The 16,567-nt window shown below is 30.4% G+C and overlaps 3 protein-coding genes across 3 annotated transcripts; 1 reads left to right on the forward strand and 2 right to left on the reverse strand.

Annotated features, from left to right (window-relative positions):
- Positions 1 to 382: 382 nt before the first annotated feature.
- Positions 383 to 3,225, reverse strand: LOC136984378 (uncharacterized). The gene is made up of 5 exons (XM_067281347.1): positions 3,096 to 3,225; positions 2,960 to 3,027; positions 821 to 928; positions 671 to 700; positions 383 to 589 (listed from the first exon to the last, which is right to left on the reverse strand). The coding sequence occupies exons 1-5, from the start codon at positions 3,181 to 3,183 to the stop codon at positions 518 to 520; spliced, it is 366 nt and encodes a 121-aa protein (XP_067137448.1). The 5' UTR covers positions 3,184 to 3,225; the 3' UTR covers positions 383 to 517.
- A 3,227-nt stretch (positions 3,226 to 6,452) lies between these two features.
- On the forward strand, positions 6,453 to 16,274 carry LOC136984403 (uncharacterized protein CG3556-like). Its single transcript, XM_067281372.1, has 9 exons — positions 6,453 to 6,541; positions 6,823 to 6,911; positions 6,982 to 7,177; positions 7,245 to 7,492; positions 7,577 to 7,758; positions 11,396 to 11,609; positions 11,690 to 11,852; positions 15,855 to 15,985; positions 16,186 to 16,274. Exons 2-9 carry the CDS (start codon positions 6,833 to 6,835, stop codon positions 16,272 to 16,274), a joined length of 1,302 nt encoding a protein of 433 aa, XP_067137473.1. The 5' UTR covers positions 6,453 to 6,541; positions 6,823 to 6,832.
- Positions 9,102 to 10,530, reverse strand: LOC136984373 (uncharacterized). The gene has a single exon (XM_067281336.1). The coding sequence runs from the start codon at positions 10,427 to 10,429 to the stop codon at positions 9,206 to 9,208; it is 1,224 nt and encodes a 407-aa protein (XP_067137437.1). The 5' UTR covers positions 10,430 to 10,530; the 3' UTR covers positions 9,102 to 9,205.
- Positions 16,275 to 16,567: the final 293 nt, after the last annotated feature.

Consider the following 16,567-nt stretch of genomic DNA (forward strand, 5'->3'; position numbering starts at 1 on the left):
TCCAGTCTCTCGGAAGGCCAGAACAAAAGGCTGACACCTTAACTGCTCAGCCATTCGAATGTCAACAGCTGAAGCAGTGAATATCTTTACTGCTTCGGCCAGTTCGAATTCGGATAGATTCGGAAATTTAATGGGTCAACCAAAATATGCGAAGTTTGTCAAAGTGCGATTTTAGGTCTTACCCGGCCATTGAGAGCTTTAGCCGGTCGCCGGCTTGACAGAACTCACAATAGGCATAGTCTATGCTGCATAAAAAAAACACAGATTTTTTTTAGTACTTAGTGGCCGAAAAGAGTCAAAAATGAAAAGAAAATATGTATATGTTGTATATATTGTTTTCATTTTTAAATATATCCCAGAAATATAACTAAAATACTCAATGATACACTTATTATTTATTTCTTCAATTTTATATTAAACAGTATACATTAATATAGTTTCGATATGTAATGATATACAGTACTTATGATTATTTCAATTCATGTTAGTCATTCATTCCAAATAGATTTCTGTTTTATTATATTTCAGCATTTTCTCCGATTTCTTCACTGCTATCGCTTACATCAAACACGACGGTGTCTTCTAATTCCTAAAAGAGAAAATTATTTCAAAACTCCACAGGGAGGGAATTCAAAACCAATTAAAATAATAATAATAATAATATACTAACGTCACGACGATCGTAGAGACACGCGTAAACCTATCGAAAATAAAAGAATACATTTATAATTGCATATATGAATTTATAATTGAGCTAGAATTATTAATTTTTGATAAATTATATACGTTATGAAATTTTAAATAGTTTAATTATGCTTACGAATACGGATTGTTTAATTTGTGGATGACAAAGAAAATTTTTAAACGATTCCAAACGTCCCGGAGTTTCGAAATATTTGCTCACGCATTCGTGCAAGATATTGGCAAACTATTTTAAAAATATTAAAAAAATACAAAAAATACATTTTTGTAAATGAAGATATATATATATAAATTTATACGTATACAATTATAATAACTAATTCCAGGATAAAGTATACAAATAAAGTGAACGTTTTTAAAAGTTAATAACTATTTCCATTGATCCTATGATCCTCGACAACCATGATAAATTATCGATTGAATTCCAATTCCCATGATGATAAGTAATGTGGCAATCTGAACGGCTAGAAATTATAAGGATCTTTGCATAAACATATAAAACAATATACATTGCAATATGTTGTATTCATATTACAACAAAATAAAATAATATATTTTAATGATTCATGGAAATTATAAAAAAGACAAGTTTCATTGGACTGCAATTTGATATAGTTGTGGAAACAAAGAGTAACAGACTGAGATGGTTGGGGCATATTGAACGAATGTCAGATGATAGAGCTGCCAAGAAGATCTATAGAGGAAATCCGGGTGGCAGGAGATGTAGAGGAAGAGAGGAAGACCAAGGAAGCGATGGCTGGATGATATGGAGGATGATTTAAGGAAGATGAGGGTCGGAGATTAGAGGAAACGTGCAGAAGAGCGTCGAGATTGGGCTACGATTGTCAGAGGCCAAGGTCCTACATGGGCTGTAATGCCGAGGAGTAGTAGCAATTTGAAAAATAACGATAAAGCTATAAATTTCCACTGTCGTCCGTCTGTCTGTCCATTCTTAACCTCGAGAACAGAGTTAGGTAGACAAGATCCAAGGATAGATATGAAAATATTATGTGCTGAAGGTCCCGATTAACTATATACAAACTTCTGATACAAACCAAAAGTTTATATATAGTTAATTGGGGCCACCCGCCCCTAAGCTTTCCATATCTAGTCTTGACTTTCGTCTAACACTGTTCTCATGATTAAAGGACAGATGGTCAATAGTGGAAATTTATAGGTCTAGAATATTTTTCAAATTGTAGCCCAATTAAATATATATGTGAAATATGAAACGACGCATCTTTCTTGCATCATTTCATTCACATTTCCGCAAAAATAATCAAGTTCAATATTAGTTTTCATTAACAATTGTTATTTAATATTGTATTTCGGTGTGCTTTATATTCTTGTTAGTAAAACTATATATATTTTAAATATCAAATTTAAAAATAAGTTAAATATACATAATGAACAAGAAATTTACTGTTATAATTAACACATAAGTTTTGTAAATAAATAACGACTAATCCGTTACAAAGCGATACATCCACAAGAGCCGAATTATCGGGCTAGAGTTGGCTATAATAAATAAATAATAAGACAATTTGGCACTAGAGCTTGGCGTTAGGCGCCATCTCTTACTAAACTTAATAATTATAATTAAATTAAATAAATAATTTTAATAATTTGGAACTGGAGGAAAAGAAATCGGCCCGAAGCGGGACTCGAACCCGCAACTTCTGCTATCCGTGGAGACACGTTACCAGTTACGCTACCCGGACCTTCAGTCCGAGCGCCTCCTCCAGTATATATAAGCTAACATGACGACCAACGACGGTCATTATTAAGTTTAGTAAGAGATGGCGCCTAACGCCAAGCTCTAGTGCCAAATTGTCTTATTAATTATTTATTTATTATAGCCAACTCTAGCCCGATAATTCGGCTCTTGTGGATGTATACATAAGTTTTGTTTTATTAAAGATATTTGCAACTTGACTTTAATACCAACAGAATGGAAAATTTTAACGAATGTTAATATTGAGAACCTTTTGCATAATTTTAATTAATATACTGAAACGTAGAAAAATAAACATACAATTAAATATATAATAAACTTTTAACATGTATATCTTATTATTATTTTTTCTCCCAAAGAGAACAACTCAAGTTCAGTCTGACACACCAAATATTATAGTACCAATCATATTTGTACTGCTTCAATTATTCTACAATAAAATCTACACTATTCGTAAATAGGATGAATAAATATATCAATAAAAATGTTTTCGTAATCGATTTGGAAAAATATCACACTAACCTTTTCAGCTCTTTTGTCATTTTTGACAGTGCAAGACAGAATATGAGTTATGGTAGAGTCGGGTTGTGCTGAAATGTCATTATTAATTAAAATACTTAAAAAACAATTATAAAATTTCTCTACTACATTTCCTTACAGCATAAAATATTAATTTCATTTTCAGTGATAGCTTGAATGCCACAGCATAAGAAAAGAAAGAAAACAATAGCGTACACGCTCTCCATTTGCGCTATTCTCGGGATCAATTTACGAGAATAATAATTTAACTATTTAGGCCTATATAAATACGTTTTGAAATCAATAAAGCAAATTAGTTAATTTCCTTTAAATCGATTATCGCGAATAGGAAATAATTATAATTCCAACAACCTACTCCAATTAGGAAATTTAATTGGAAGTTATCTTTCTCAGCAATTAGTTAGAGATTGAAAAATTTTAAATAATGTTTTATATTCAATTAAATAGATTTTTAAAAAATATCTTTATCGTGAAGTAACTTTATTGAAGAAAATAAAATAATAATATTAATAATAAAGTATTAAATATTAATACATAACATTCTCTTCTAAAGAAAATAAATATCGTGTTACACATTTTATACATAAGTCTGTTGGTTTAATTTTATAAAGTAATAATTTATGACTTATTTTAATTAATGTTTTGATTTATTAAATTGTTATATTTTTATGGTAGCGTATTTAAAATTATATTTGCCTATATTAAAATCATAATCTTTTTTGAGGGGACGAAAATTGAGAAGAAAATAAATAAAATATCTACATTTTACAAACCTAATTCTCACAATTCTTTATTGAACAATTTAATATTTATTATTGATATAAAATATTATTTTTTAATATGAACACTAAAAGGGATCATTCAGATTTTATTCTATTAATTATTATAATAATGTATTTAATAAAAACTTTAAGACTAGTTGTTTAAGATCTGAATTTAATTTTACAATAATGCTCAGGATTTCAGGATTTTTTTAAAAAATATTTCTGAAGAATTAGTTGATATTGAACACGCAATATATAAATAACTTCCTTCTACATTATATCAATAAAAGGAAATAATTAGGTTCTAGATTAATACCGTAATCTTAGAAAACTTTCCTTTCGATAATTAATTTGGTATAATAGTTTAAATATAAAGATTTTCACCATTCTAACTGAATACGTTTACATGCAAGCTAAGCTGTACTAGTGAGAGCTGACTTTTAAGTAGTGTAAGCTTAATATATTGATAATATATGTATATATTTTTTTGAGATACATTTTTTAAAACAGAATCTCTCAAAATAGATAGCCACGAATAAAATATAGGTCTATAAATCATTTCGTGAAATATGTAGCCTAAAAGATAAGACAGGCCGAGAAATGAAAGATGATTTACCCGATTATCCGAGCTTCGATTTACTGAGATTCCGCATTATCTGAGGCAAACCCATAAGTGAAAACAGTACTTTTTTTATACAGCAATTTTAAAAGAAAGCGTAAAACGATAGCACGCATTCCAAAATGATTTATCTTTTCCGTTACCTTTTATCATTTAAATTCAATAATATACATTTTTCTTTTTAAAACTATAATACATATATTATTAAAATGATATAAAACTGCTGTTCTTATATATAAATAAATTCGCTAAGACGTTAAAAAAGATTTAAAAGTGCACCCAATAGAGTGGACTAATGGCCGTATTCACAATCAAGGATCAAGAGTTAGAGTTGGAAGTTAAACAATTACCATTTATTTTAATTTTAGTACTTATTGGTTAACTCCTAACTCTAACTCTGGATCCTTGCTTGTGAGTGTAGATATAAGTGGGTGTGAAGAAAACTAATTGAAATGATTAGATTTTAAGAATAGATATAACTTTAGAATTTGTTTAAAATTAATATTTAAATACTTCTGAACTACATTTACGTGAGAAAATTAATCACTAAGTGATATTAAATCAGATAGAAACAAATAAACACTTCTTTTTCAATAAAATAAAAAAAAATTATGGTAAAAATTAAATTTATTATATTTAATTTAACAGAAGAAAAGTTAAAATAATAAAAAGAATGATTAAATTTTAATAAAGTAAATTGAATGAAAATTGATAATCGTTTGAAACTTATATCTCGGTAAAATTGGAAATATGAATAAACAGGAAAAATGAATTTAACTTGATAGAAATTCTATAACCATATTATATATTAAAATCCAATGATCAAAGGGCAGTATATAAAATTACTTTTACAAAATAAAAAAAATATCAAACTTTAAAATTACAGACAATTATTTTTTTTAATATTATTAGATAAATTATATTTATTACTTAAGCAATATTAACTATAAGGTTAAATATTGGCCAAGCGGTTCCGTTCCCTGAACACTGGTTGTTCGGTCGTGGGCCCGGACGAGGGTTTTCTTCAAGTCTGTAACGCCTGTTGCCTTTAAAAGACCTCCCGGAAGGCATTATTCCTCGCGTAACGACCATCATAAAACGCATACAACTACTATTACATGACAATTACGTCACACTTTACCACGAGGCGATATAGCCTAGAAGCTCATGCCCAACTAGTCAAGACAAATTAAAAGTTAAATATTTATTAATTGTTATTTTTACGAATATATTTTGATTTCACGTTAGTCTTGTTTACATGTTAGGCAGTGACGGAGCTACCGCAGAAGAAGACTTTGCAAGTGCATAGTGGCCCGAATCTACTGTCAGACTATTTTGTCAGGAAGAAGAAAAAAGGCTGGAAAAAAATATATACAATCATACATTAAAGCAAAATATCTGAAACGAGTAGGCCTAATATTCAGAAAGGTCCTGAAGAGGAAAGTTCACAGGAAGGCTTTTACTGTGGCGTTTGCATGGAGGTCCAAAATTTGAAGCTGCGCTGCTGATGTGAGTTATGTATAATTATGTGTACAGAATGACGGAAAAGTCAGCTAACCATTGCAATGACTAAGTAAACAAATTAATTAATTCTCAATAGTTTTATGAAAGAAAAACACGTTCTAAACTCAGTTTATGTTTATATGCACAAGTGTACAGTGCCTGGAACACTCACAATAACATGGTTAGTCGACTGTTGAGTTACCTTTTGTACGCCTATACATAATAATTATGCTTTGTGTTTCTTAGTTTTGTATATGTGACTTGTAATTTTGTGTTACCAATAATTCATAATAATCAAATATTTAAAAAAAAACTATTAAAAAGTAATAACAGTAAATAAGTTTTCTTTTAGTGTAAAAAATAATTGATAATAAGCCAGAACAATACTTAAACAAAAGATAAAGTTGAAAACATAAAGCATAAACACAAGAACACGAGGAGTTTGAGATATAAAATTAAACAAAAATCACGTGACGAGAAAAAAGATTTATTTTTAATATTAAAATCGACTAAATACGACTTCTTTTATTACAGTGTTTAATCACAGCTTACTCGATACGTAAATATTTTAATGAAAATAACGAATTATAAAATTTATTTCTAAACCTTTTAACTTTGTTATTATAAATATTTATTATTCAAATAGAATAAGAACAACACGAAGGAGCTTAAACTAAAGTAAGAAATTTAAATTTTATTATTTCGTATCTCTATTACGAGGCTATTTATAAACACAATTAAACTGACTCTTTTTCTCTAATTAAATTTAAACTGAAATGCTTACGTGAGTGTTAATTATTCATGCAATTTTATTATAAATATTTATTTTATTTTTAGCGATTAAAGGTATATTTAATAAAACTATTGATATATTAATTCTACCTTTATTAGATTACATTCTTAAGAATAATTTATATTTATATCAATGTAGTCGTATGTTTTAGACCTATTCATTTTAGAATATATGCTATGAAGATCGGTTACAACGTGTTTGCTACCAATATCGTCCTATTTAATTTTCTATGTTGCTTTGTTGCCTGTTTACATCGTAAGTGATCGTTTAATTTAAGATTTGAGCCAAAACGCATATTTTTACAATATTCTAATTCGTAAAACAGAGAATATATTAGATGAAAGTAGAGAAAAAGCTAAAGAATGGCTGATGAAGCAACGTAAGTTTGATTGGAGTTGGGGTGTTCACACTCATAGAGCCATTATTGCCCTTTCACTTTCGAGTGAAAGTTTTAATTCTAGCTTAGTAGAGGATGCCTTTATAATTAAACAACTACAAATACAGCTTTCAAAAGAACTAAGGTAAGAATGTTTACGTCTTTAACGCATTTTAAATACAGGATTATATAGAAATAACCTTTGTTTTTAGGAATGTAGAGTCTTTGCCACCGTATCAAATAGCATTATATATTCAAGCTCTGTTAGCAATTTGTTTAGATCCAAGAAATTTTAACGGATATAACTTATTAGAAGAATTAAACAAGAAAATTCGGCATATGGATACCGTTAACACATTCCTTCCATTGGCTTTATGTAATGCACGATTTAAAAATGATTTACTTAATTTGGAATTTTATAAAAAGATCATGACAAAATCTCAACATCCAAAATGGGAAGGTCTGTTTGTTTATTTTTTACCCAAGAAAATAATTTTAAAAATATACTTAATAGTCTAATTTCAATTTTTTTTTTTTAATATAGATGCTAAAGCGTGGTTAATAATGACATTTATATGTTCCGTACAAAATGTCATCGAAGATATAGGTAAAAATGTTACAGATTTTAGTTTTCTGATATCTTACATTGATGAAATCGGCAAAACTTTGAATAATATTAAAGAAGGAAGCATTCAAAATATACACTCTATTGCCATTGTTGCTCAAGTAAGTTGGCTTGACTTATTTCCCAATTTGTTTTTTTCTTTTTCGTCTGTTATATATAATAGAAGGAAGTAAGAGGATCGGTCAAAAATGACCTTCAAGATTTTTACATTTTTGGACTCGGGACCTTCAAACGCCGAGAAATGCAAATAAATTCGGGGATAATTTCTGTATGTATGGATGTTAATACAGTCAAACCTGTTTTTATGCGGTCTTTTTTTGTGCGATTTTTTATGCGATTTTTTTGTGCGTTTTTTTATACGGTCCCTATCCACCGCATAAAAACAGGTTTGACTGTATATGTATGTGAACCACGATTTTGTTCATCCTGTTCGAAGCTTAATAACTGCTGTGCATTTTGTCAAAAATTTCTGAAATTTTGCAAAGAGATTTGCTTATTAGGGAGATTGATACTATTAAATTTTGATGATTAAAGGTCAAGTGGGTCATGTGTTTCTCCAGTATGGTTGGACTTATAACGATTTTACTCGTTATTAGCATTTACAATTTTTTAAAAATAAAACTCATTTCTACTCTCAAAACTAAGTTTTTTTGACACTTTATAATAGTTAAAAATATAAAAATTTTAATAATAAAATACGATAATAGACAGCGCTACCAAATGTTGCCGGGAAAGTTAAGCAGTGGATATTATTATTAGTGTTTTTAGCACAGAATTGTCCACGGCTGGATGACCAAAGGGTTAAGTTATCAACCTACCACTCCTGGGGACCGAATGGGTCGAAAAATTTCAAAAAATTTTTGAGGAAAATCTGGATATGTCAGGCCACGTCCCACTCTACCCTGTCGACCATCGTGTATCTGCACGATGAGCTTGATAAGTAAGGTCGTCAGTGTCCACAGAGTGGAGAGTATGTGGGCAATTTTTTCCTGACAAGTAATATTTCTCGTACTTTTCTATGTATAATTCGTTACCTATGCTTTAAAAGCAATTTGAAAGCAAATGAAAGCTGTTCTAGCAACTTTACGGATTATACGGGAATCCATTCCAAATTCCTCAAATTATCGTGGACAATATGTGTAATGACATCCCTCTCACCGTGATGCTCGACCCCATTGTGGTCAGACCCATTCGTACTAGACGTAATTATGGCTGGTATAGTTAACATGTTGGGCTTCATGTTAACTAAAAAGTAGCGAGTTTCCTTTTTTACATTCTTCGATAAAATTTACAAAAATCTACAAAATTTACAATTGTACAAGCAAGGAACTTTAGTATCTTTTAGATTAAATTCTTAGGTTGCAAAGACAAAAGTCTGTACAATTTGCATAGAATATACAAAAACATTTCAAATTACATACAAAAGCATATGTGTTGTAAACGATAACATTTTATTTTTGAAGTCTTTACATAACTGAAGTAATGAAAATAATTTTGCAAGAAGGAAATATCAAATCTTATTTCAGTTAACAAAAAACGTTTGAATTATCATTTCCACATTTTCTCCAATGAAATAACATCTACGCCAAGGCATTTTTTTTTCGTAGCGACTTTTTCGATCGCTGCCTCGAAATCTTCTCTTGTGACATAATTCCGTTTGTTTCTGATGGCCGACATTCCCGCTTCGGTGCACATTGCTTTTACTTCTGCACCCGTAAACGATTGCCCATGTTGAAACATTGTTTTAAAATCGATTTCTCTGGTCAAATTCATTTTTTTACTGTGGATGGAAAACACATGTGCCAAATCTTCCTTAGCAATGCGACTAAACGCTATTTTCCTGTCTATTCTACCCGATCTCAATAGAGCGGGATCTAATGCTTCGATTCTGTTCGTAGCCATGATAACTTTTATGTTACTCGAAGAATCGAATCCGTCCAGATGATTTAATAACTCCATTGCGGTTCTTTCGACTTCTCCATCGTGCTTTCTTCCTCTTACACCTCCGATAGAATCCAGTTCATCCAGAAAGATAATCGACGGAGCGTGATCTTTAGCCATTCGAAACAAATCTCTGATGAGTTCGGCTCCTTCTCCTATATACTTTTGGACAAATTCTGTGCCGGCAGCTCTGATAAACGTGCATTTTGTGTGATGCGCGACTGCCCGTGCTAGCAGAGTCTTTCCCGTACCTGGAGGCCCATACAGCAGAACACCTTTAGGTTGTCGAACGCCGAGTCTGTCGAATAATTCCGGATGTTTGAGAGGAAGTTCTACGCATTCCCTAATTTCTCGAATCTGTTTATCTAAGCCTCCGATTGAGTCGTAAGTAACATCCGGAACATGTTCCAACATCATGGATTTTACTCGAAGATTCTGTTTAGATGGAAGCACGTCCGTAATCTCTTCGTGTAGTGTGCAAACGACCACCCTGTCGTTCGGTTTCGCAGCTTCTAGATTTACAAATTCGCTCGCAGGAACCACGAGTCTCACATTTGCACTAAATTTGACTAATGCTAAGCCAACATCTAGTTTTTGGACCAAAGTTCCCACGAATTTCGGTTCGGAATTTTCGATTTCTTCGATTTCATCACGAAGTGCGCGAACTTTGTTATTCAATTCGGATCTCGATGCTCGAAGTCTGTCTAAATTACGTAGTCGTTGTTTTAATTTAAATTCCATTTTTTCAATTTCTTTTTTTAGAAATTTGTTTAATGAGTTAGATTTACCAGAATTATCTTCAAATTTATCCGAAGAATGTTCTCCACTCATTTTTTTTACAGACAAAGGAGAAATCCGAACTTATTACAAAAGATGTTAATTTTCGATTAAGAATGAAGTGAATACAATTATCACAAAACAATTAAAAGTATTCTTTAATAGAATCGCATTGTTTAAAAATATTTAATTATTAAATATACTAAAACAACATTCTAAATCTTTTTAGTATATTTCATATTTTAACGTATTTAATAAGAATTTTCGTCTTAAAATTCCTAAAAATGTGTCATTGTAAATACAATTAATCTAATTACTTATTAATCGGATCCAATAAATAAATGTAATATAACTTGAAACATTAGCAATGGACTCTTATTTTTAACTCTCCGCTCCGAGGACACCACACTAGAAGGGCCTTTTCCATACCCATCGTGGGGTTCGGTTAGTTCTATAATGAGGCCGAACTTTAACATTATATAAAAAATTTTGCAATATAGAAAATACATGTTCATATTCTATTATGTAGCCGACGGAAGAGGGGTGTATGCCAAAAACGCGTATTAGTGTGTAAGATATTCCTGAATAAAGAGTGGTGTTAAAAATGCCCAGTGTCTACCTATGCACCCAGTTGTGAAGTAAAGAATAAGTTTTTTTTTTTAAATAAAATATCCTAACACATGACGCAACGAAAGTTTTAAATCTTGCCGGGAAAGTTAAGTAACTCTTGCTGGATTTTTTACATTTATATGTCTATCATCTACAAGTCCTTTCACGCTGGTCCTAACCATTTCATTAACTAGTCCCTTTTTTCAATTGTGAAAGGAATAGAAATGTTTATACGTTTAAATTCATCACCAAGGTTCCTTCTGAGAAGATTATATTATTGAAAACGTACTCAGAATTTCTAAAACACACCCTTTGTTCTATTGAATGGTGAATCTCTAATGAATGTTGGTTTTATGGAATATTGTCTTACTCTTATTTTTGTCTTAAAATTACGTATTTTATTATTTTCAGGTATTATTTTCAATCGAAAAAATTCGAAATGTTTTAAATATAACTGATGAGATAAATTGGGGTAAAGAAAATACCATTAAATATCTTTTACATCACCAACAAAAAGATGGTTCCTTTGGAAATATTATAACTACTTATTTAGTTCTTCCTGTTCTATTTGAACGAAGTTTATTAGATTTAAGATATGCCAAGTGTAATTCAGATAATTTTACCCGTAAGTAAATTTATATGAATAAATCAATTAATTTAATAGATCTAGTTTATAATATTACACGATTTTCTTTTATTGAACAGAAAAAATTGATTTAGAAAATGAAACACAAAAAGTCATTTTAAATTATTCAATTTGGATCGGAAAGAAGAAAGAATTTAATTTCAAGATGATGTTAAAAGTACCCCCAAAGACGTCATTTTATGAAATTATGCATCTAGCTTCAGAGCTGAATAAAAATTTTAGGTAAGTTCATAAAACTTGTTAAATGTCTTCGTGAATACATATATTCATATTTATATACATATCTATAAAAGAGTATTTTAAAATATACATGAGATTAAATATAGTGTCTCAAAGATATGAATATACACCAAGAGTAAATCTGAACACAGTATAAAAATTTTGAAAAACAAACTGTTTATTATTGCTACTTATGAATTATGAATAAAACAACGTTGTTTTTTTTGTTTGTTGCATATGGTATCAAATAATAATGGATATTGTGAGAATCAAAAATTTTTCAAACGTTTAATTCGAATGTGATTCATTTCTCCTTGGCATGGACTCCAGTAGTCTTTTGCAGTGGTCAGGACTGATTTTCTCTCATTCACATTGTATCTGCTCTGGAGATCATTGAATGCTGACAATGCTGTACGGCGTGGTTCTTGCAAGCGTTTTTTAAATGAACCCACAAATTCTCAATTGAATTAACATCTGGATTATGAGCTGGACAATCTAATAATTGGAAAGGCTACAGTAATGTTCAAAATAACCACTCAGTCGGTTTGACGAAACACAAAGTTTATATTTACAACATAAATGTACAAAATAATACAGATTAGAGTCACAATTAAATAAGCACAAACACTAATCCCACGCCAACCGACTATTCCCGTACACGTTCGTCGAAAGAAACTCCTTACGACCAAACAGACTTGTAATTAACAAAACCTCCGAGTCAGGAACAAGTTCGTACTAAAACACTGGAGTTACTTTCCCCAGATTTCCGTGGCGTCCAACGAGAGAGTTAGTTAACACTTCGATAACGACGATCCTCCTCCGATCCGATCCGGTCCCGATCCGAACTCACGATACGAGCTCCCGTTCCCGCCGAAACTACGGCTTAAATAGACCCAACGTTCGAATCGTCCGCCAATCAAATTTGAATTCTTCCACAACGGCCGCCAACGGTCACTTCCCGCCGGCCAATCGTCGGTCTGTCGTCGACTTGAAACTCAACGGTTCTTCTAACGGTCGTTCTAATCGGTCGTTTCTAACGGCCGATCCCAACGGCTTTTCCGTTATGAAAGTTCGTTATAATAAAACAGGGCGGAAATCGCTCGCCTAGCGATTCCAAACCCTACAGCTACGTTTACCAACTTTTTGAAATTTTTTTCATATTTCCCAGTGTTGCTGAAATAAGATACGACTTTCAAAAACAGCCACATTTTCTTTAGATGCTTTTCTAAAATAATCTTGTAAAGTTATTGGTTTAGAAGGAAAATATAAGATAAGAAACAAAAAGAAATTTACATATTTTCTTTAATTTTATAGTGTAGCTGACACGTGAGAAGTCATAAATCACAAGCTTTCTGATAATTTTGATATGTTTCTGGTCCTTTTTTCCACAAATAATCTAAAAAATATTTGTATATCTACCAGTATTTGTACATGTACTTAATTTATTCTCGTAGGAGCATATAACATTTTCCTATTGATCAACAGCACAATTTTATATATTTTCTTGAGAAGGTTAAATGATATTTTATATTTTTGTGAGATCATTTGGCTTCAAAGTTCTCATTGCTCTCCACTTGTTAATTCTATTCCCTACGTCTTTTTTAGTATATTTCCTATCATAAATAAGTTGAAGACTCTCCTATTACTTATTACATATCAGAGTGGGAGTCTGTTCGCATGAGACGAAGATAATTTTCGTTGCATTCCTTTACTCGAATTCACTTTAACGCGGTTGAAAAAATTTAAGTTATAAATAATCAACTTTGTGGAAATAAATGACAGTTACAACAAAAAGTGTGCTTTTTTGTCAGATAGACATATATTAAAATAAAGTTTTAGTTAAACTTTTTCTCCCCAGTAAGAGCAAAATCCTGTATTTGGAATATGGAACAGATCCTTATTTTAAAACACCTTTTTGTGGCTCCATTTACGCGGTGTTTTCTTGGAACCAATTTCTCGCGTAAACGGAGAAATTGCTTTAGTAGTAACAGTAATAGAAGAAAGTCAATAGCCTACTCAAAGGTTCAGGTTAAAAGAGGAGGGAAGGGGGCAAGAGAAAAAAAATTAAGGCAAGAAAGTAGCATTAGGGATAACCTGGATAAGTAAAGAGAAAGGACAGGAACTTAGAGCAGAATAGTAGCATCAATCAGTTTATATCAATGTTCAAACAACATTGAAAATAAACAAAATTTTGTCATTGCCTGAAGAAAACTTATATTCCTTTTTCGGCTCTGTTATATATAACAGAGTGAAAGTATGGCGATCGGTCAGAAATGACTCCTCAAGATTTTTATAGTTTTGGCACCTTGAAACGTCGAGATATACAAAAACATTCGGGGGTAATTTCTTTATGTATGGATGTTAATGTGTGTGGAGGCACGATTTTGTTCACCCTGTTTGAAGTTTAACTCCTGTACTTTTTGTTGAAATTTTCTGAAATTTTGCAAGGAGGTTTGTTTATTAGACGATTGATGCTACTAAATTTTGGTGGTTAAATGCTGCTGGATCTTTTTTCAGTAATGTAACTTATAAAATAAAAATTGTAAACAAGAATAAAGATGAAATTACGTAAGTAATATAAATCTGACTTTAATATTTAAATTATAGCTTCTGTATGTAATGTTTATTATTGCTGAATTTCTCTAGATTACGAAAGTTAATTGAAGTAAATACGTCTCAGTCAAAACGCATAATAGCAAATAATTTTTTGTTTTAAATATTGTTAATATATTATTCATGAAATTTTTTAATGCAATGTCGTAGCACTTTATCTGCCACCATATTTCATCAATACCAAGTGAATGCTCGTTAATGTGTCTAGTGTTGTAACTTGTCTGACAACAGTGCTCGTGAATGATTCACGACATTGAACGTTTGTAGTCATTTCTTCGGTGTTACACAAACTAAGCAATCAATTTAGAAGTCATCTTGATGGTCTGAAATGTTACTAATCTGGTATTAAAACTTTTTCTCCTAAACAAAAATCCCACTTCATTCTATACTGTACATTTCTGTGAAAACTGCATCATGCTACTGTAAATACTTAGCGAAGTATTGATTTTTCAAATTTTCTGTTATTTTAGGATCACCCTGTTAATTAATTAATTAATAATAATACATATCATTTTTCTAGATATATATTAGTTTAATTGTATACCATTTAAAGACAAATAGATTATAGTTAAAGACAATTAGAATACAATTATTACCTTCATCTCGTTTCAAGAATGTCAGTTATTTTAATAAAAAATAAATTTTCCGTTTCCTTGTAATCTTACCTTACGTTTCCAATATTTTTGGGTTGGCTGTTGAATAAGTGACATGGAAATATTCACCGAGAAGTCTGTTACATACATTTCTTCAATTGCTTGCCTTAACTCTATATATTTAAAAGGTTCATATTTAATAATGAATTTGGAATTATAGATGTATGTACACATTTTTAAAGATATCCTATATTTAATTAATGAATTTAATAAGAATTACAAAGACATAGAAAAGATTAAGAACTGACGAGGAAATATTTATTGTGACATCGTCACAATGCCGGGTTGCAATTTTTAATTATAATTTTAATTTATTTCATTTGAAATATTAGTACCGTAGTACCTCTTGCCCCTGTACATCATACTTTTCCGTTAGCCACGAGTAGTACCAGTCATGTATCTAACTCCTTTCAGAAGAAAATTTTAATTGAAATAATGCAACTTTCAGTCTTTAACGGAAGATTTTATTTAGTTAATCGGGCCTCCCGCCCCTAAATTTTCCATATCTGGTCTCATATTTTATTTATCTAACTCTACTCTCGAAATTAAGAAAAGACAGACGGACGATAGTGGAAATTTATAGATGTACAATTTTTCCAAATTGCAGCCCAAAAAATGAAGGCATTATGTGATTTTGTTATATGCAGCTTTTGAATTTACTAACTAACAAGTACTTTTATATTCATTAATGATTACCTTATATAAATATTAAAATGTAAATTATTTATAATCATTTTAGGTTTAGATATTTTAAATATCCGGACGGAATTTATGTGTATTCTTTGGCTGGCATTATAAATGAACCGGAATCAGATGAAAGTTGGCAATTATATTTACTAAAAGGCAACAAACTCGAACATATCGATGAAAGTAAGTGAAAGCATTAGGATAATCATTTCAAGTCAATTTTTATGAATAAAATATTATAAATTTATTAGTTTATATTACTTAATTGTTGAAGAATATTTTGAGCCAAATTGCTCTAGACAACTTATAGATTTAAACAATTATAAAATCAAGCGATCATTGATTTATATCATATTGAAATAAAAATGAAATTTATATTACAGGTCCCGATAAAATATTTCCAAAAGATGGAGATAATTTTGTTTATTGGTATTCGACGTCCACACATTTGCTTCGAAGTAAACAAAAATAAAAAGTTTACTATCGTTATTTCAATTGTAAAAAAGCAATGTAAGAATATTTACTATTTTATATCTATAAATAAAAGTATTTTCACTGTATGTTTTTATTTTTCATCTAACTCTAAAAACTATATCTCACAATTTTAATACATTGAATGATTTATGAAAGTTTAAATCTTGTTTAAATGAAAAATCTCTTTTTTACTTTCTTAGTTCTCAGTTTCCTTAATCTTTTCCTTGATTATACTAGAGTAGGGTGAGAGACAAGGAACATTTAAGAGTTTTCTGGCTGTAAAAAAAATTA

This window comes from Centruroides vittatus, unplaced genomic scaffold (genome assembly GCF_030686945.1).
Source record: "Centruroides vittatus isolate TY-2023 unplaced genomic scaffold, ASM3068694v2 contig_918, whole genome shotgun sequence".
Taxonomy (NCBI): Eukaryota; Metazoa; Arthropoda; class Arachnida; order Scorpiones; family Buthidae; genus Centruroides; species Centruroides vittatus.

Bases quoted from the DNA above. Each gene is read 5' to 3' on its own strand.
- LOC136984378 (XM_067281347.1), bottom strand. From the start codon at position 3,183: ATGGAGAGCGTGTACGCTATTGTTTTCTTTCTTTTCTTATGCTGTGGC. The intron at 701-820 runs GTAAGCATAATT...TATTTTCGATAG, and splicing joins AAATTAAACAATCCGTATTC to GTTTACGCGTGTCTCTACGA. The intron at 590-670 runs GTTAGTATATTA...TTTCTCTTTTAG, and splicing joins GTCTCTACGATCGTCGTGAC to GAATTAGAAGACACCGTCGT.
- LOC136984403 (XM_067281372.1), top strand. From the start codon at position 6,833: ATGAAGATCGGTTACAACGTGTTTGCTACCAATATCGTCCTATTTAAT. The intron at 7,759-11,395 runs GTAAGTTGGCTT...TATTATTTTCAG, and splicing joins CTATTGCCATTGTTGCTCAA to GTATTATTTTCAATCGAAAA. The intron at 11,853-15,854 runs GTAAGTTCATAA...TAATCATTTTAG, and splicing joins GAGCTGAATAAAAATTTTAG to GTTTAGATATTTTAAATATC.
- LOC136984373 (XM_067281336.1), bottom strand. From the start codon at position 10,429: ATGAGTGGAGAACATTCTTCGGATAAATTTGAAGATAATTCTGGTAAA.